Source organism: Synchiropus splendidus, chromosome 5, assembly GCF_027744825.2.
Source record: "Synchiropus splendidus isolate RoL2022-P1 chromosome 5, RoL_Sspl_1.0, whole genome shotgun sequence".
Taxonomy (NCBI): domain Eukaryota; kingdom Metazoa; phylum Chordata; class Actinopteri; order Syngnathiformes; family Callionymidae; genus Synchiropus; species Synchiropus splendidus.
The window spans coordinates 14190224-14210210 of NC_071338.1; the positions used below are offsets into that span (position 1 = coordinate 14190224).

Below are 19987 nucleotides of genomic sequence, written 5' to 3' on the forward strand. Positions count from 1 at the left end.
CTATTGTAACGGCCGTATCAGCTAATCATAGAAATGTGATTTTCTTCTTAACAACTCCACACTCAGAGTCTGAGAATAGTTAATGTAGCATAAGCATAAACTCATGAAGGGGGAGAAATCTCTTTTTTAAGTAGATGTTCCTCTCAGGGCAACTTCATTAATGTTGGAATGTATCCACTAGTTTTAGAAAAGCAGTTGTTTTGAATCCAGTTGCCGCCCTGATCCACGCTGCTTTTTCTATTAAGTCTGGCTTACTTCTGTATCTCTATGGTGGACGTTCACTTCCTTTTTATATACTCTGGATCACTTGTGGTTTAAGTCCAGTAGTTAATTTTTGGCATTCCTCTGTACAAAGAAGGTTTTCTCATGAGATTGTACTATTGTTTTCCTGGGACACTGGTTGGAGCCATTGGGTCTGTTTTCATTTATTGTTCAACAATGCTTGAAACATGTTAAGAAATGAAGAGCAAGGTTAGAGAAATTCTGAAGAAGTGGGATTTGGATGCAATTATTAGCTTTAAAGGACAGTGGTGAGACCTGCTGTGATGGATGGCCTAGAGACATAGTTGAAGATGCTCAGGCGACTTGGATGAGGAAGATTGCAAACAAGTGTAAAAAGCAGTAATAAGGCAGTACATGAAAGGTTTCAGGAGATGTGAGCTGTCCGCAGAATGAATAACTTATTTAAAAAGAGACAGAAAAAAAATCCAGATCATCACCAGTGTGCCTCGCCGTTTGTGCAGTGTCTGACGCATATTAATCTGTGATTTAAGACCTTTCAGTGAAAGGCTTTCCTTGTGACGTAGACCTGAATCAGTCACACGTGTTAGTGAAAGGAGACAAAGTGCTCTCCACTGAATGCCCACTGAACAAACATGCATGGCTGAACAGTCACCTGTTGATGTGTGTACTTGGTCATCTTCTGTTGATGGTGACTCATGGCAACATGTATAAAGAAGACTTTTTTTGTTGGCAGCTAAGCATCTCTGTGGTGGGATTATCTCAACCTCTGCTCTGCACCAACTTTTTTTATTAACTCACACTTACTGCTCTGCCTTAAAATCACTGACTGTTGACATACCTTTTTAAAAATGGATTTTTATCGATTTTCTTGATTCATTGGGGCAGACCGTAGAAAAGTCCAATTTGAGGTGGGAACTATAACGAAAGTGTTTACAGAGAGAATCTGCAGCCAGATTCTACGCTCTTGATTGGATGAGAGATTTAGTTTGGACTTAAATGAACCACATTCTGACTTTTGCCTGCAATACTCTTTGCTGTACTGAAGGGTAAAAAAGTTTTGGTAGTCATTTTTGGACATTGAATAAGCTGACAATGTCCTCCTCCACCTTCATTCAGTACTTTTTTCGTGTTGTCCAAACTCCCAAACAGTCGGCCTCTTAGTTCTCTCATTTTTTTTTTTTTTTATTTTGCTGCACTTCAATCTTTACATCAGTTCGTCATCTCACTGGACCATCAAATCGGTTCCCATGAGCGCAGTGGTGATGGTGGTCTAGAAGTGATGTGTAAGGTTCCTGACGTTGCTATTTTGTGGGTTGTTGAAGTGTCACATTGACATCTTAGCTGCCTTATAGAGTGTGTATGCACAAAAAGAAGCAGTTTGTTTGTTTCAGATTTTTTTCAGTCCAGTGTTCTCATGTAATTTATTTGAGAAAGGAGCAGCATTTTGAATTGATCACCATTACCCTCCACACCGTCACTAGGTGCACCGTTGTAATATTTTATTGTCAGAGAAGACCAATAAATGTTTAATTGATTTACACTTAGCAATTTAACACTCAAATCCTGCGTCAGAAACATTTAATTGCTGTGTCTGAAGGCAACGTGCTCCTGCCAGTACCCACTTCCCACCCTGCACTTGTCCAGCTGTGGACCAAAACTGCAGGTTACCGTGTGATTACACAACCACGCCGACCGCAGTCCACAGCAACCAGCACAACTGAGGAAAGGGGCTCGTCAGGAAATCACCCTCCGGAGAAGTCCGTCTGACCACACACTTGGACGAAACCATGTTGTGGGATGGACTCTTTCTTTTTCAGTGTTTACATCCTGTCCAATGACCAGGGTTTGTTCTTCTGATTCTTCTGATGTTAATGACAGGGAACCTGTCAGAGGGGGGCATCCAAATATGTGCTGACCTTCCAACTTCCAAAGTGCTTTCATAGAAAATAGAAATTGCCTTCTTAATTTGATGAAAATAAGTATACATATAGTATATCTTGTGCTTTTATGAAGGAAACTGACTCGAAAGATTCATGGACTCTACAGTGTACACACCACAAGAGTATCGTCTCAAGTTATTGAACTGAGGACAATGTCATGTGGCCAATAAATGTCTCTGAACAGGCTTTCAGACGCAATGTACTGGCACCATCTCAAGTCTGCCATTTCTTGGCCTTTTTTTCACGTTGGTCTCCAGCCAAGAACAACGATGTTGACCCGCTGAAGTGGTGCAAATCATGTCTGAACAAACAGTTTCAACTCTGGTGTCTGGTTAACTCGTAACTTTGTCTGAACAATGACCTCACTTCCTCTTTTTTGTCATTTTTTTTTTCCATACATTCGTGTAACTGTTGTTAAGATGCTGAATACTAGCAGAGGTCTATAAAATAAAGGAAGGAGGATTTTAATTCATGAGCAACTTTATTGCTCTTTTCACTTCCCTGCAACTTTGCTCATTAAATACTTTGTTATACTTTTTGTCTTTATTGGAACAGTTGCTGTGCCAAATTTTAACCACCGGATACAACATTGATATAAAACGGTCCAAGTTAGCTTTGAGTTGTTTCCTACATAGGGCAGGTGGATGAGTTTAATCCTGAAACATAAATCCACCCCTCTATTTTCACTGTTCCCTATACAGGTTCCTGAGGCTGCAAGTTTGGCTATTAAATTTAAAAACACAAATGGTTCCAGCAGTCCTTCTTCCTTAGCCTGTCCTGGAGCATTTGTCCTGTAGTTTAAGGGCTCGTGTTTGGAATCCAGTCCAGCAAGACTTGATCCACTTACCAGGGTCTCAATGAAACTTTGAAATTCACTGTTCACCAAATCATTTGCATGAACAGAAGTGTACTTCCAGGGTTTACCACAGTGCAATATCATCAAGGGAACCGCCTAAAACGCCTCTCTGCCCTGGCTAGGTTCTCATGAAAAAAATAAGGTCTATTCACAACCCTGACTTTTATACATCTTCTACAACACTCTAAGATTAATATATTTGAATTTGTTCTGTCCCTGAAGGCTATCTAATCAAATCTAATGGACAGACTTACCTGAGAAACATCCTGCAGCACTTCTTGTGGAATCCATTCAACAAAAAGACATGATCTATCCTGTGTGTTCTGGGTCTACCACTGGCTCCTCCCACATTTGAGCTCTCAGTACTTGGCTATCCTGAGCAATTAACAAAATTGCCATTTTTCTTTTGCGCCATTTCAGTTACTGTGAGCCTGGCCAACGAAATGGCTTTTCATCAAAGAACAGAGAGATGTTTTTTTGATAAACACCTCTGGAAAAACAAGAACAAATCAAAAGCATCGAATCTTCTATTGTTTTGTTTCAGCATTTTAGCAGTGGCCCACCCTTAAACAAAACATGTGCATGCTTGTGAATTTCAGGCAACAACATTCATGCGGAAATGACTGGCCCTTTTCACGTTCAACAGTATGTTTAGTCTTCCTATAGCAACAGATGTTTTTGGCACTGTTATGTGCTAGAGTGTTTTGGTGAAGCTCCTTGTTTTGTCATTGTTTTAGCTGCTCTTCTGGCTGTCTCTCATATTCTGTGTATTCTGCTCTAGTGAGATGCCTCCACACACTCGCTTGGGTGAAGCTGCTTGACCAGTACGATTGCTTGTTTTCTCCCAAATTAGTAAGATACATAAGACTGCCAAGCATTGGTCAGGACAAAGGGTGGGGTCATGGTGGGGTGTTTTCCCATCCCACAGACACGGGAGATGTTCCCTCAAAGTTACAAATAACTACAGGTTTATATTGGCCCAGAAACTTCTTCTGCAGGCAAGAGTACAAGTCAAATACAGCTAGGAGGGGGAAATACTGGAGTGTAAAGCATGACCATGACACATGTTCTTATGAACCACATGGATTCTATTACTCACCCGGGATCAGAGAATTTTTTTTCCATCTTTGCAGCCTGCTGTTATTCATTCACCTAAAACCTGTCTGTCTTTGGCGTAAAAATATGTTTATACCATGTTATTAACGTCTCAGGCTGATGCTGATGAGAGCACGTTAGAAAGAAAACCAATGTTTGGCTTTGCACTTCAAGCACGATGCCAGTCTGCGTTTGGGATTTGACCCGCAAATTTGTTCATCTACATTTTTGTGGGTCTAGTAACTGCTGACTTTTATGAAATGTATTGCGTTTTTATTTCAAATTTGGTTCCTGAAGTGTCATTCTTCTTTGCAGGCTTTTGGGAATGCCAAGACTGCCCACAATAACAACTCTAGCCGCTTTGGCAAGTTCATCCAGGTGAACTACCAGGAGAGTGGAACTGTGAGGGGGTAAGAATCAATCATTATTGCAGTATCAGCATCATTCTCCCCCTAAATAATTCTGAAGCACACTTTTCTTCCAGAGCATATGTGGAGAAGTATCTTTTGGAGAAGTCCAGGCTTGTCTATCAGGAACACAATGAGCGGTGAGTTTCAGGGTTCTCTCTAGGGGTAGCTCTGCGTGAAGGGGATGGCGGTCCTCTGTAATACCCTACCTTAAGAGGTGGAGTCCTGCTCGACAGACCGTGATAAAGAGTGCTAACCTTTAGAGCGACACATCACTTCATGTGAACTTCATGTAACTCAAAATCCCTGTGCAGGAGGCCACAATGCTGCTGAACCACTGCGGGGAACCCTGACTTTCTTTTGTATTATCTCGAAAAACACATTACTGTACTTAGATGTTCATGACTATTGCCTTGCAACAAGCTACCAAATTAGTAATCGTTACATGACTTGGTACTCATCAATGTCTTAGTAAAAATACGACAACAATACTTTGTGGAGTAGCTCTTACACCGGTCTTGTGTTGTTTGCTTACATTGGAGCTTGGCATTGTTCATAGTGGAAATAATGTTGATATTTATGTATCTATAAACTGTAGCTGCAGTTTGTGAAATGACTCTTTATTGACTTTGTAAACACATTAGAGAGCAATTATTTAATTTTGGTAAACTGACATTACTTACATCGCTGCTCCCTTCTGTTCAAGAAGACAGTTTAAGGGTTGTTTTCAGTCAGATATTTCGCTGAGATGTTGAAAGATTAAAATGAGTATTATATGTATATAATTCTTACTTCACAGTGCACATAATCTCTCTGAATTTGAAAGTAGTCTGTATTTGGGATTGAACCATTTGATACTTGATGCTGCAGTATGATTTCGCTGGAAGCATATCAACAAACATTAAAATAGTTTTCCTTTAACAATGTTCCATGTAAGATTGCTTGAATGAAAGATAATACTTCCAAATCCAGAGATTTTAGCCCAAACCTGTGGTAGAGCCATAAAGCAAATTGAGCTTGAGGTGAAGATGACGGTAATGTGTTGTGCAGGCTGACTGGTATATTGAGGGTTAACCTCACCACAGGAGGCTCACAGTGGGGCCCCTCTGTTAGCCACCTCTTATTGAGATGAATTGCTGACTTCATGACCATGAAATGTTTTTTTTTTCTCTGACCTAGAGAAACCTGAACCTCAATTTCTTTCAGCTACGATTGCATCAGAGGAAGGCTGCTCTGCATAACTTTTACTTTTCAGGATTTAATCTAATTGATATAGACAAAATGCATTCAGTCCAAATAAGTAATGAGAAGCTAAATATACAGTAGATTCTGTCAATGCATTGGATCCCTTTCACTTTTAAGACAATGAGATGACAATATTTTGTGAGAATAAGTCACACTCACAGTGTGTTTTGGATAGTCTAGCGTTATTCTCATGGTCAATTTTGAGGATTTATTTCTCACTAGGTTAATTGGCCACTCTAAAATTGCCCCTAGCTGCGTGCGTGTGCATGTGTGTGTGTGCGCGCCCTGCGGTGGGGACTGTCGACCTGTCCAAGGTGTATTCTTACCTCTTGCCTAATGGCTGAGATAGGCTCCAGCACTCCCCGCAACCCTGAACAGGACTAAGCGGTGGTTAACTGACAATGCATGTATTTAAGGAAGAGAAAGAACTCTTCAAAGACAACTGGCTCTCCCAGTCTGTTTGGCCTTGGTCACTGAACCAATGCCACAAAACAAAGAGGTGAGCCTTCTCCATCGATTCTCGGTTCCTGGTCAATTGGTTTGGTTTAATTTCTGAAGGTGCCACGTTTCTGTTGGCTTGTTCTATCTGCAAATTTCACCATCCACTGAAGTCTGCTACAGTATTCATTGTGCAATGGCAAGGATGAGGACCAACACCTCCATGTCAGAGGTCATGGTTCTCAGCCTTAAACAGATGGCATTATCAGTTCACTACTTCCATCCTGTGAAATTAGTCTCATGTCCCGGGGTATGTTGAGCAAAACAGATCACTTATTTGGAGCCGCAGACGCAGAAATACTTCTGACTGAGCAATTCTGATCCCCAAATAATGGTTGGACAATATAAGACCATGCTTGGAGTTGGGCTGGCGAGATACCAAGTCATATTGGCGTTGAAACGGACAGACATAATCTCCATACTGATGTATTTTTGGGTCAAATCACACAAGTTTTGTTGGCTATTTTAAATACTGCCAATTCTGCTGACAGCTTTGAGCTGGTTTTTATGGCTGTTTTGAGATTTGTCATCAGATTTAGATGACAAATCTGGCACTACACATGATGATTCCTCATTTTTATCTTTATCTTTAGCCTGAACTGGGTTTAATTTATCCATTTGCACTTTATTTAGTCTTCTGCAATGCTAAATAGGGAATAAAGCGAAGGTTTTTTCTCTTCTGTTGTTTCATATTTCAACTGATCATCTCATGTTCAAGATTTTCAATGTCTTCACTTAAAATGGGTTGTGATACAATGATACAAATATGCTGTATTGGCTTTGCTGAAATATTGTAGCTTTTCGGGGTATGAATAGTGCCATCTCCTAACTCTGTGATTTAGTTTTTGTCTCCAAAGAACTTGGTGTTCTTCAGTTTTAATGACCTTGAAGACCTGTGCAGTTACATTTGCTGTTGGGCTTTTTGAATCACATCTGCTTTATCCTCCCCCAGAAACTACCACGTGTTTTACTACCTGCTGGCAGGGGCTAGTGAAGAAGAGAGGACAGCCTTTCACCTGAAGAAGCCTGAAGAATACCATTACCTCAGTCAGGTTGGATTAAGATATTTGTTAAGTGGGATCAGTGTTTGTATTCAGATGAACTTCTCTGTGTTTTTTTTTTGTTTGAAATAGTCTCACGTCAAGCTTTTGTGTCCTTCTCTGCGCTTTGTGACATTTTTGATACTGCAGGAAATGGAGTACAGTTAGCTTGTGCCTCGATTTCAGCCAGCAGGAAGCTGAGAAAAAAACCTGCACACGAAGGAAATGCATTCCACTGTTGGTGGCCTTCAGCACCTTCCACATGTTGTTCCTTGTTGTTCATGAAAACAGACTTCAGTTGTTTTGTCTATGAATTCTGTATAATTACAAGTTAATAACAAATTGTTTAACTTAACTTTGTTTACACACACACACACACACACACACACACGTTTGTCTTCCTATCTTAGTGATGACTGCCATTGACATACATTGACATAATGCTTTCCCCAGCCAGATATTTGTACTTCTAACCCTCTAAATGAGACTTGACAAAGTGAGGACCGGGCAAAATGTCCTCATTCTGTTGATTAAAAACACATACAGTTCTCCCAAAGATAGAAGTAGAAGAACACACACACACATACACACACCAAACACCAAACACTGACCAACGTAATACCCAGAAAGACTGAAATGTTGTCCGTCTCTACAGCCGGAAGTACTCGCTGAGAAAACAGGTGTCACAGAACCATGTAATAAATTGGCCGCGGAGACCGCATGACATAGCATACATAGCATGTGTATTTTGTGTAAAATGTGTCGCTCCTTTGCCTCCGAGCTTTGACAGCCACACCATGACAACCAGCAGCCAAGTCCCCTCCTCCAAAAGTTTACCGCCCACACTGAAAGGAGCAGGGAATTCCTTTCATTCCTGCCCGCCACTGAGCTGCACTCACAAACACACAAACACACATGCATACATAAACTCATTCACACATTCTTGCATTAACACAGTGTTGGGGTTTGTATGATCTTTCCACTCTGACAAGTCATAGATTTAGTCTTTGTCACTAGGGTCCTTGAATGTCTAGATCTATTTCAAATTAAGTCAGCAAAAATCTGATCATAAATTGCAATAAATGTCAGTACCACGGAAATAATTTCAAGACTTGAACAGTGGTTCTCCGGGGAATCTTCCACGAAGAAAGATTGAGGCATGATAACAAAAAAGTGGACACAAAAATATTAATGATCTTAGGCATTCAAATGTCTTTTTTTTCTATTTCAGAAAGTTATACAATGATTATCCAGATGTTGCATGAGATGTTGACTATTTCAATATAATGTAGTTGAAATGTTTCAACAAACGACAAAGCACAGGCATTTCCTAAACCTCTCATTTCTATTGGTATTATATTGACTTTGTTTATTCAGGACCTGTCCCTTACCACGTAACTTTCCTTATTTCTTCATGCTTTTTATTGGTTGTATCTTATTCCTGCGATGAATTGATTTGTTCCGGTATGTACATCATCGCTCTTGTGTTCGTAGCATGTGCTTCTGTTATTGCCACATCGTTGTGAATCAAGTATGTGTTGTCATCGGAATGCTGCAATCTAACCTTAACCCCGCCTCCTTTTCGCTCTGCCTTTAACATTTCCAGATGACCTCAACAACACACCAACTGTACTGGAACAGTTACTATGAGAGTGAGCCGGTCAGTATCAGTCTCTGTGCCATATGTGTCTGTCAGCACCTCAGCGTCCCTTTGACTTTCCCTGCAGCTTCCATGTCTGTCTTTCATTTCTCTCATTTTGCTGCTTTTTTCGGGTTATTTCCTGGTTGGGTTGATGTTCATTTCAGAATTGTTTGTTTTCCCAGTTATGCTGGTATGTCTCCTCATATCCTGACCACTGAAGCTGGCTGTTTTATTGGTGCTCTCTGAGCTGTTGACAGACCTTTCTGCTTGTGCTGCACAGTAGTCAAGAGCTAATTGTGTGTATGTTTGGGTTTAGCCTGCAACTAGGCGACTTCTTAATACACTATATTTAACCAATATCTCACTGAGTTTGCTGGCAAGAAAAAGTATTATCAATGCTAATATCCGGAAGATCAATCTGGCAACCAAATCGGCAATACCTTTTCAGTTGGTCCTGCTGACTACTTTTTGTTTTATGGTCGATAAGTAGGCATTTTCCTCTGGCAGGGAAGGCACACTAGACCTGACCTCTGGACTGGACAGAGTTTCTAGTTGTTGTTAGGTTAGCAGTGGGATGTGGCCTCTACTTTTTAGAAAGGATATTCTGACTGATATTGTTATTCCTTACCTCAGCATTAGTCGATAATGAGTTTATCAATGGTTCTTAGTCTGGAATGAGTGGAACGAAATCTTAAGGTTGGGATCCCTGTACTAAGAGGATGATTTATTTTTTTATGTACCTGTCTCAAGTGAGGTATCAGTAGATGGTGACCAGATGCTGCTGCGCTGGTCTGCCATGGTGAAGAAAGAGCTGAGCTTCAAGGGAAAGCTCTCAATTTATACTTGAACGGTGCCACATTTAAGTATTTATTAAGTAGTTTACAAAGAAAAAAAGTTTTACAAAATGCGATTATGAGAATGGCCGAGGGCGTCGCCTGTCCTGAATGGTCTTCCTTAAAAAGGGGAGGTCTCATCCATGGCAATGGAGCACTGGCAGTGCCGATCACTCTTGGCGCTTATGGGCTCCTATGCTTCTAAAGCACTCGGTGGAACCCTGTTTTGGATCACCCTATGTTCAGAACTAAATCACTCCTAAATGAATTGTCAGATTCTCATGAGGTTAAAGTTGTGACTGAAGGAACACGATTGTGTGTAAACATGGATGCTTCTCCACATGTACTTTAGGAACCTAGTTCTCCTCGTGCCTCAGAAAGCTTGCATTGTTCCTGAATACAAAGGGAGAGATACATAATTTCAGCATTTCCCTGGAAACATGTTGGTGTTCCCTCCAGGTGAGATATAGAAGGTTTACAGCGAGAGAAAGTCTGGGCCTTTCTGTGGTTTGTTACCCTTCAAAACCAAGACAGTGGATGAACACATCAAAGTCACAGCCATTTAAAAATGTTTTGTTATTTTTTATGGACAGGTGGTTTTATGGTGGTGAGGATCTTAGGTTTGATGCTCATTACTGCTTTTGCAGATGGTGTGTAGCTGCTGGCCTTGCCAAAGTGTTGTGGTGAGACTTCTCGTCAGATTTCTAGCGGAGACTCAAAGTTTTGCTGCTTCCCCTCATTGAGAAGAACCTGTTGAGGTTGCTTGGACATTTTGTCAGGGCGCCTCCTCAGTTGTCACATATAATGAGGTGCACGATCAGGTCAGGACATGTGAAAGAAACGTTATCTCTCAGTTGGTCGGGGACGGCTTCCCAGAGGAGCTGATGGAACTGAATAAATGACCTGACGTTAAGTTTTTATTGAACTGTTGCGACCAAAGCTGCTGACTATTGTTGGTGCTTTCAATTACTGCTCCCATGATCAAGGAAACAAGTGGACACGATCGGGCGAGTAGCTGTGTAGAGCCCAGTAGAGGAGTGGAGCTCTTAGCCCAGAAATCAGGCGGATGATTTGTTGCAGCTTGTGAGGAGGTGCCCCTGTCAGCTTCCTTTGGAGTTTTCCCAGCATGTAGAAAAGAGAATACACAGCTCCATTCTGGAATGTCAATGAGTTCAGGATCTGTCAGAACTTTTCATTTGTGGTATATACGGAGACATACATACATACATGTTTTTATGCACGTTGGTAGCTATATTGGTGTATTTATCCAAGGCCCCATCCTCACAGGGTGAATCACAGTGACGGCAGCGTGAGTTTGAAGTGTTTGGCTTTCTGTGGCCCTGGTATGTGATAATTACGACAGCCAGAGTGGAACGAGCCCATTAGGCGAAGAGCAGCACTCGTGACTGCTGGTTTGAGGGGAAAAAACAAAATGCTGTGCAGTTATGCTGTACGCTTTAATGGATTTGTTCCTTCTGTGCTAAATGCTCCTCTTTACAGGCGTAAGCAACACAACTGACCCATTTCTAGGCGATGTCTTAAATTGATCAACACAAACAAATTGTTTTTATATGTTATACATATATATATATTCAACCACTGAGCACTGAGTTGCATTATGTGAACGCAAACATTGCTAGTTACCACAGTGTCACGTTTAATCACATTTTTTGGGAGTATAGTTTTATGTTTCGAGTGTGCACTGTGGGTTGGAAGTTTGGACCCATCCTAAAATTGTTGAACCAGTTTTACATGACTCTAAGCTACATCCTTTAATTTCTTCCAATTGTAGGTTTATTTTTTTTTTATCTTAATGTTGCAGTAACATTTGTTTCCAGATCTACTTATTAGTGTATCATTGTATTTCGTATTAATATATTAATCTGGGCCCATGTCAAGGGGAGACATTAAAAGCACAACCATGTATTGTCAGGTCACGTTGTTTTTTTCCTAATGCAGGACTGCTTCACCGTTGAAGGAGAAGATCTGAAGCATGACTTTGAGAGGCTCCAGCTTGGGATGGAAATGGTGGGCTTTCTACCTGCCACCCGCAAACAGTACGTGATACTCATTATGTGGATGTAGAAAAAGGCAAACTTCGTCTAATGTATGAAGTAAGATGTTGCGCAACAGCCAGGCGTGACAGGCATCACTGGAGAAATACATTTGTTCATTTCAAACATTCGTGATGATACTCATATTTTCTACTGTTTACAGGATTTTTTCTTTGCTCTCTGCCATTCTTCATCTGGGAAACATCCAATACAAGAGGAAAACATACAGGGACGACTCTATTGACATTTGTAATCCTGAGATGCTGCCTGTGGTCTCAGAGCTGCTGGAGGTTAGGCAATTAAATTTTATGGTTCTTGTCAACTTGAGCATTTAAATACAACTTTCTTTTTCGTGTTGGATGTAGAGTTTGTTTTTAATAATAAATGCAAATAAATGTAATCTAATGCAATCTGTAAGAAGCTATCTTTGTTGTTACATAGTTTATACGGAAAAAGAGTTTGGCTAATCTTATCAGCTGTTGCTCTGAGTAGATTTTTATACACTATATGTTTTATAATATTGACTGCTGTCATGCTCAACTACGCAAGGTGAAAGAAGAGACACTGTTTGAAGCCTTAACAACGAGAAAGACCATCACTGTGGGAGAGAAGCTGATCGTTCCGTACAAACTTGCTGAGGTAAGACGGTGCTAACGTGTACACCTGTTATTCACCAGGTTAGCTTAGTAATATCTATACAGAGTTGTATTTATTTATGGTGTAGACATGTCCTGCGTAATTGAGCGTTTGGTTTCCACTGAGCGTTGCTGTGAGTAGGGCACACTGCCAAGTCAATAACCATTTCATCCTGTCTGACATGGGCGTGTTTACAGGACAGTGTGCACCAGCACCGGATCTCCTCCTGTTCTCTCCATATCCAACACACACACACACACACACACACACACACACACACACACACACACACACACACACACACACACACACACACACACACACACACACACACACACACACTCAGACTGACAAACAAGGCTTAGTGGGAAGGGGCTGCATTTTAAGCCCCCCTTGTTTTTATTGGGATCTGTGCTCTGAAAACTCACGTCATCGTCGAGGGAGTCGTCAAAAAGGACGACGGGATCAACAGTCGTTTTTAAAATTTATTTATGTAATCTATTGTTTTAATGTCAGCATATACATCTCAGTAGCCGTCCAGTTTACTCTGTGGTATTGGGAAGTGAAAACAGCATATGTAATGCTGGTGTAGAATTGTATACATTCCCATCAATGTAACAACAATCATAGTATGATGACCCTGGTGTTTATGTTGCGTGTCATGAGTTAACACTGAGTGTTTCTCCAGCACACTAGGTGGTCCTTCTGTTAATATTTCTCTAACATCATCGCACATGCGCAACTTTAACAGAAATATTATTTGCCTCCCAGTCATCTCTGTTATTATCTCTTCATAAACTTCCCTTTTTCCAAGTAAAGCTAATGATTCAGTTTGTGAAAATAAACAGGCATAATTAAATAAGTCTCTCCCTGAGTCATGCAAGATGTGTCATGTCCAGAAAGTTTGAGCAGATAAATTCTTTGTTCACAATACTACTCTGACAATAATGTGAGTATATTAGAAAAAGGAAAAAATGAGTTCATTTATTTTTTGTCTTGACTTGCAGCATATGCTAAATGTTGTAACAATGGTGCTGAAGAGAAGAGCACCAAGATTAAACTAGAGTGGTGCAATTGTTCATGTTCCAGGCTGGAACCGTCCGAGACTCCATGGCCAAGTCTTTGTACAGTGCCCTATTTGACTGGATCGTCTTCAGGATCAACCACGCTCTGCTCAACATTAAGGACCTGGAGGAAACGACAAAGGTACACCACATGTAACAAGTTGTTTTTTTTCCTCTAAATAAATGTCTGTGAGTTTAAATCTTTGTGTCAGATACAGAATGCATCATTTTGACTGGGTGTTGTCCTTGGCAGATCCTGTCCATTGGTGTCCTGGATATCTTTGGATTTGAAGACTATGAAAACAACAGCTTTGAACAGTTCTGCATCAACTTTGCAAATGAGCGACTCCAGCACTACTTCAACCAGCACACCTTCAAACTGGAACAGGTGGGGATACTGCAGCGTTGTGGCTCATTATTCTGGTGGGACAAGAAGTCATTGGAAAAGGGTGGATTGTCTTGTCCATGTTTTAGATGAGGGTTTCTCAAGGAAGAGTGCTCAAGTATATTAGTCTTGTTCTCCAGTGAGGGCAGGATGGAGCATGAGGCCGACAGACGATTCAGAGCAGCGTCCCTAGTCAGGATGAGGTTGTGAGGCTGTGGTGATGTAGAAGAGCTGAGCTGGGAGGCAAAGCAGTCTGGAAAACCAGGCAATCTACATCATGTGACAAGTTTTAGGTGGCGTTTCCCCTGTACACAAGGGTAAAGGCATTTTTCTCCAAACATTTTTTTTCATTTATTACTCCTCTTCTCCTGTCATGTCTCAATACTGTTTGAATATAATCTTTCTCTCACTCAATTGTACAATTGGGTCGCTCTGATTAAGCAGCTGCAGCTACAGAGGCTTATCGTAAGCTTAGGTTACACACACAGTAGCACAAACCCAAATGTTGCTCCTCTCAAGCAGTGGTTGCCCCACCCACTTCCCCATATTACCAGAACCAGGTGCGTAGATCCAGTGACCCTCCTTTATCAGTTTTGTTGTAATTTGTCAATAACAATATTCTCCTCTATTGTATGCTATAACACTGCCACTTCTGAAAATTGTAAGAACTGTTGTAAATTGAGCGTGAGAAGCAGGTACTTTAAGACTTTCTTGCTTGTTTGTTGCTATTTTCATCTTCACTCTCCAATGGTTGCTTTTTTCTTTTTTCCTTTGTGTTCATAAGGATATTTTCTGTAAAACTATCCCTAAGATTAAGGTCTTTATTTTTCAAATCTCGTTCCCAGGATCACAAAGAGAAAAGGGGAAATGCTCTGAAAGCTTTGCTCATTATTAAACTAGCAAGAAGCTGGAAAGTGTGTGTTTTTTTTTTTCATAACAAAGGCACATCGGTTTTCAGATGTAGAATTTAACCCACGTTTAATGATGCCTGTGTGAACTACTCGTGTCCTTCTGTAGGAGGAATACAGGGCGGAGGGCATCAGCTGGAGGAACATCGACTACATAGATAACACAGCCTGCATCAACCTGATCAGTAAAAAACCCACGGCATTGTTCCACCTTCTGGACGAGGAGTGCAAGTGAGTTTATTTATTTTTGCTTGGTTGGAAGTTGCTGGCGAGACGCACTTCAGGTCAAAATTGGTGTAATTGAAACCCTCCCCGTTGTTGACTCTGCAGTTGGTTGTGCAAACGAGATAAAGAAGGACAAGAGGCAAAGCAAACACTACCATTTTTATTTACTCAGATGATGTCTAGGCTTGAGTTATTGAATGTACAGGTTTGTAACTCTTGTCTGCTCCATTTTTGGCCGTTTACTGCCAGTTAACTAAGAATAGAATGTTAAAGAAAAAAGAGCACAATATTCTATGAACTTCATGCTGGAACAGATTTAGTAACCTTCCCCTGTTCTCAATCCAAATGTCGCAGTCTCCGCTGGGTCTTGTTTTCATTAGCTCGGATTTCACACAGTTCCGAAATGTCTCCTGTCTTCTGTATCCCCTTCCCCTCTTCCTGTACTCTGATGGAGAGATTTAAACTCTTTATATTGGAGGAAATGAGTGAAAATGTGAGCCAAGATTACTTTACCATTGTAATCCTCCACCTGCGGCAAAGTGCCCTCAGCTGGTAAACAGATTCCAGTATTGGTGATATAGATACACCCATGACTGTATAAGGGTTCATCGTGTTCATTCTCTCTTTTAATGGATTAAGAGGCAAAAGAAAAAAGGTCTGAAAACTCGATGTACATGTAACAAACTAACCATCTCATGTTGGATTTTAGTTTCCCTCAAGCCTCCAACCAGACCTTATTGGACAAATTCAAGAGGCAGCATGAAGGAAACAGTTACATCGAGTTTCCTGCTGTCATGGAGGCTGCTTTCATCATCAGACACTATGCTGGCAAGGTCAAATATAGCATCAAGGTCAGTTCAGTCACATGATGTTGGAATGGGAGTTTAAACAGCTCTTAACAGCATATGTCTTAAACAAGATTGTCAGTCATTTTTATTCATATTTACTTTTGTCATTTGAGTCACTTCTTTTACTGCCTTAATTCGAACTGTATAAATTAACTTCCTACAATTTGGGACAGAATTTTTTGTTAATATCTTGGAATTCATGCTTGTTTTCAATAGTGAGACGAAATAAAGATGAGCTTTAAAGCTCTGTAATAAATGAATTCATCCCATGCTATTTTTTAACAGGACTTCAGGGAGAAGAACACAGACCACATGCGTCCTGACATCGTGGCCCTGCTGAAGAGCAGTAAGAATGCCTTCATCTGCGGTCTGATCGGCATCGACCCGTCTGCTACCTTCCGTTGGGCGGTCCTGCGAGCCTACTTCAGGGCCATGGTGGCTTTTAGACAAGCTGGCAAAATGAGCACTCAGAAGAAGACCGGTACGTATTCTACCTCTTGATTGTTTCATAGGTAAGAAAGTACAATTCAACCAGGCGAATGTGCTTCACTGTACTGTTTTTCAATGATGATGTTTATGGTTACATCCCTTTCTTAATTCATTTTTCCATCATCCATTTCATGAGTTACATACTCTGGAAGATAGTAGATGAAAATTCAGGCGGATCTGTTGAACTGATGGAAAAGAAGCCTTATTGCGGCATGTAACTCGCAAATGTGTAGAGTAGTTAATTTATCTTGTCCCTTTACCTTGTGGTTCACTATAGTAAAATTGGGCTGTTTTTGTGACGTGTGTCGTATTTGTGCAGCGTTTTGTAGCACCAGGGTCACCAGCATTTCTCTCCTCACGTTCACTCTGTAGTGATGCTTCTTTACCTGCAAACTTTTCCTGTTATGTGCAGTAGATTCCTTCAGAGCCGTCACACTCCATGATGCATTAACTGGGTACCTCCTCATCTTAAGAATGCCATTACATGTGCTAATGATAAAACTAGTGTTGACGCCTCCATCAGGACATTTGTGTGTTTTGAGATAAAATGTAGACAAGCCTATTGAACATGTAGGGCAGCGCCTATTTAGTGTAAATCTCACTACTGCCCCCAACTGGACATTCGCTTGTTAGCATCTTGCTGTTCAGAATTTCTACTGTACACAACTTCATCTCCGGACCTCTTATTCTTCAGTATTTAATCTGTTTTTCCCTCTCTTTTATCTCCTTGTGTGTGTGTTTTTCTCTCTCTGTTGTGTTCGTTTTGCATCTCCAAGGGCATGATGATGCTGCTCCCTGTGCAGTTGTGAAAAGTGTGGATAGTTTTAGCTTTCTGCATCACCCCGTGCACCAGAGAAGCTTAGAGATCCTGCAGAGATGCAAAGAGGAGAAGCACAGTAAGGCAGACAAAGTGACCTAATCTTCTCCTACTTTTTAAGTCTTTTTTTGGAACCCTGAGGGAGGAGACCGACCAACATCGACTCTGCAGCTCTGAGCTGAAGCTTATTTCACTCATATATATATATACTCAAAATATATATAATAAACGATGTCACGTCATTTGGTTTTTGTTTTGTAGCATTTCCTTCTGAAATATCAGAGTAGATGCTTGTTGGTCTCATTCCTCCCCCTCATAGCTTCCTGCTTGTCCATCAGCATGCTTCTCTCTTCATATCACTAACTGTTTGTGTGCACGTTAGTACGCCTTGTAGCATCGCTGTGATCTCCTTCAGCTAAACACCCATGCTTGGTGACCATGTAGCCGACACGGCTCATGTAGTGAGCCTACTCTCCGTCTTTCTCACTAACATCCCATAGGCTGGTGATGGTGATAGAATATTATTCCACAATTGGCTCAGGATAAAGACACAATCCACTTAATTTATCAGGACTGTTATTTAATGACCAAATTCTCTTTGTCTTTTTGTTTTCTGCGACCCGACAGCTTCAGATGAGAGCGATAATGAAAACGGTACATGATCCAGTCACTCAGTGGTATCATGAATTAGTTAAATCTCCCGTCGCACACTAACCAGGATCATGACAGTGAGAAATCACTGGCAGCTGTATTTACTGGGATGAAAGATCTTTGTGCAGTAACATGGTGTGGTGTTGGTCACTGCTTTTGGATGGTGTCACGGTCTCATTTATCTGACTGCTCATGTCTGACTTTCACAACATGGTGTCACGTTTATGCTCAGGTGTGCCCAGAAAAAGTCCAAGGACGCCACTGTCTGACCTCCAAGGCAGCAACAATGAGAGAACTCCACGGTAGGGTTCTGTCTGGTTCCCCTTCAAATGCCAAATGACATTCACATGTCCACTACACCGACAGGCCGCGTCTTCACTCTTTCACTCAGCACAGTGGTGATGGTTGTAGGTTCAATTCCAGCTTGAGGCTGTTCTTGGAGCAAATTCTTTCAGCAAGAAATTTGTATTCTCTTGTTTTTTTTTAGTGATGCAAAAACACATATTATTAGAAAATGCTTAATTATGAATGATTTGGTAAAACATATTAAACCAATTGTTTTATCATGGTGTTTTATTTGGAAGTGGTGAATATAAAAGGCATATGTTGCTCCATTGAAGATAAATCAAGCGATCATTATGCAGAGCATCGTAAATAGGAAAAAAATTGCTGTTAAATTCACCAAATTTGTCCTTGACACATACTATATGTCAGGGAGGTGGTAATGCCAGGCGATTATTTAAACACATCTTTTATTGCACCTTTTCGAGTTTATCGAATCAGCATGTTTGGATTTCCCCAAGAATGTGACTGAGCTGACTGAACTCTTTCCCATCTTCCTCAAAGTCCTTTCTGACTGTGTCCAAAAAACATTTCTGGTTGGCCTTGGCCTTTTTTCCCCGACCGCCAAAGTTCTGTTCTACCCCCTCAATTCTCGCCTTACTAAAGTGTACTCTCGCATAAATCGGTGGTAACTGTATTATATATGTCATTGAAATAACATCAGTAAAATATTTTTTTCGGTCCAATGCTGTTCTTCAGGGGTTCCCCGAGTCCTGGCTGGAATGGTCGTGTGGGCCGACAGAGCCGGTTGTCGTCCAGCAGCTCAGTTACAGATGAGGACAACATTTTTGTCAACTCCACCAACAGCAAGCTCCTGGAGAGAGCGCACGACATCATCATGTGAGCAGCCACGGTCCACGACTGTTTTCAATTTTCAACAAGGCTTTTTGTCACTTTGAAATATTGTTTCTGAAGATTATCTTAGATTGCTGATTAAACCAAAAAGCTATAGTTTTGATGTTCCTGTGTCCCTATATACACTTTTCAATTTTACTTCAAAATTTGTGACCTATTTGGCTTATCCATATTATACTTATTGGTTTATCCATATTTTAATTAACATCACAACAGAAGTTAAATGGTATCATATATATATATATATATATATATATATATATATATATATATATATATATAATGAATCCACCTCACACTTTTAATAAAATGTTGACTAACTTTTTCTGGATTAATCCATGAACAGGAGAAACAAAAACTACAAACACAAGCCAGTGCTGCCGAAGGTACGCTGATGTTTTGTTATGTACAATCAGACTCAGTGAAACTGCCTTTTGCTAACCCGTTTTTTTTTTTTTTTTTTTATGATGGTGACAGCACTTGCTAAACGTCAAGTCCCTTAAGTACCTGAGCAACCTCACCCTTCACGACCGCATCACCAAGTCACTGCTTCACCTTCACAAGAAAAAGAAACCTCCCAGTATCAGTGCACAGTTCCAGGTCTGGCTGTACGCACGCACACACACACACACACACACTACAGTCCTGTAACAATAACTCAGCTGTGCTGCTTGAGCTCCCAGCAGCTGTGATAGAAATAAGGAGTTACTGTCAAAACAGGCCGTGGGTGGATGAGTGCAGATGTTCAGAACTATCTCTTGGACGCGAAATAAGCGCAGATAACAATAATGTGGATTATATTTTCAAACAAACGACACACTCCCACTGATATAGAGTAGATTGGACTGTCAAATGAAAGCCATGGAGATGACAAACGTTTTGTGGTTTCTGTTCGGTTTCCTTTGACTGGATTG

The 19987-nt window shown here is 40.8% G+C and overlaps 1 protein-coding gene across 15 annotated transcripts in view; it reads left to right on the plus strand.

The window, feature by feature from the left end:
- myo9aa (myosin IXAa) overlaps window positions 1-19987 on the plus strand; it is a 67938-nt gene that overhangs the window by 33264 nt on the left and 14687 nt on the right. For 8 of the 15 annotated variants that reach the window (XM_053864387.1, XM_053864384.1, XM_053864385.1 and 5 more), the window contains exons 3-20: window positions 4450-4544; window positions 4619-4681; window positions 7237-7336; window positions 8931-8984; window positions 11759-11856; window positions 12017-12143; window positions 12403-12492; window positions 13579-13695; window positions 13807-13941; window positions 14956-15077; window positions 15781-15922; window positions 16205-16400; window positions 17185-17304; window positions 17853-17879; window positions 18109-18178; window positions 18918-19058; window positions 19420-19459; window positions 19551-19673. In XM_053864387.1, coding sequence (XP_053720362.1) covers window positions 4450-4544; window positions 4619-4681; window positions 7237-7336; window positions 8931-8984; window positions 11759-11856; window positions 12017-12143; window positions 12403-12492; window positions 13579-13695; window positions 13807-13941; window positions 14956-15077; window positions 15781-15922; window positions 16205-16400; window positions 17185-17304; window positions 17853-17879; window positions 18109-18178; window positions 18918-19058; window positions 19420-19459; window positions 19551-19673 — 1860 coding nt within the window. The remainder of the gene's footprint in view (window positions 1-4449; window positions 4545-4618; window positions 4682-7236; window positions 7337-8930; window positions 8985-11758; window positions 11857-12016; window positions 12144-12402; window positions 12493-13578; window positions 13696-13806; window positions 13942-14955; window positions 15078-15780; window positions 15923-16204; window positions 16401-17184; window positions 17305-17852; window positions 17880-18108; window positions 18179-18917; window positions 19059-19419; window positions 19460-19550; window positions 19674-19987) is intronic. The other 7 variants (XM_053864398.1, XM_053864391.1, XM_053864396.1 and 4 more) reach the window with 4 other exon arrangements.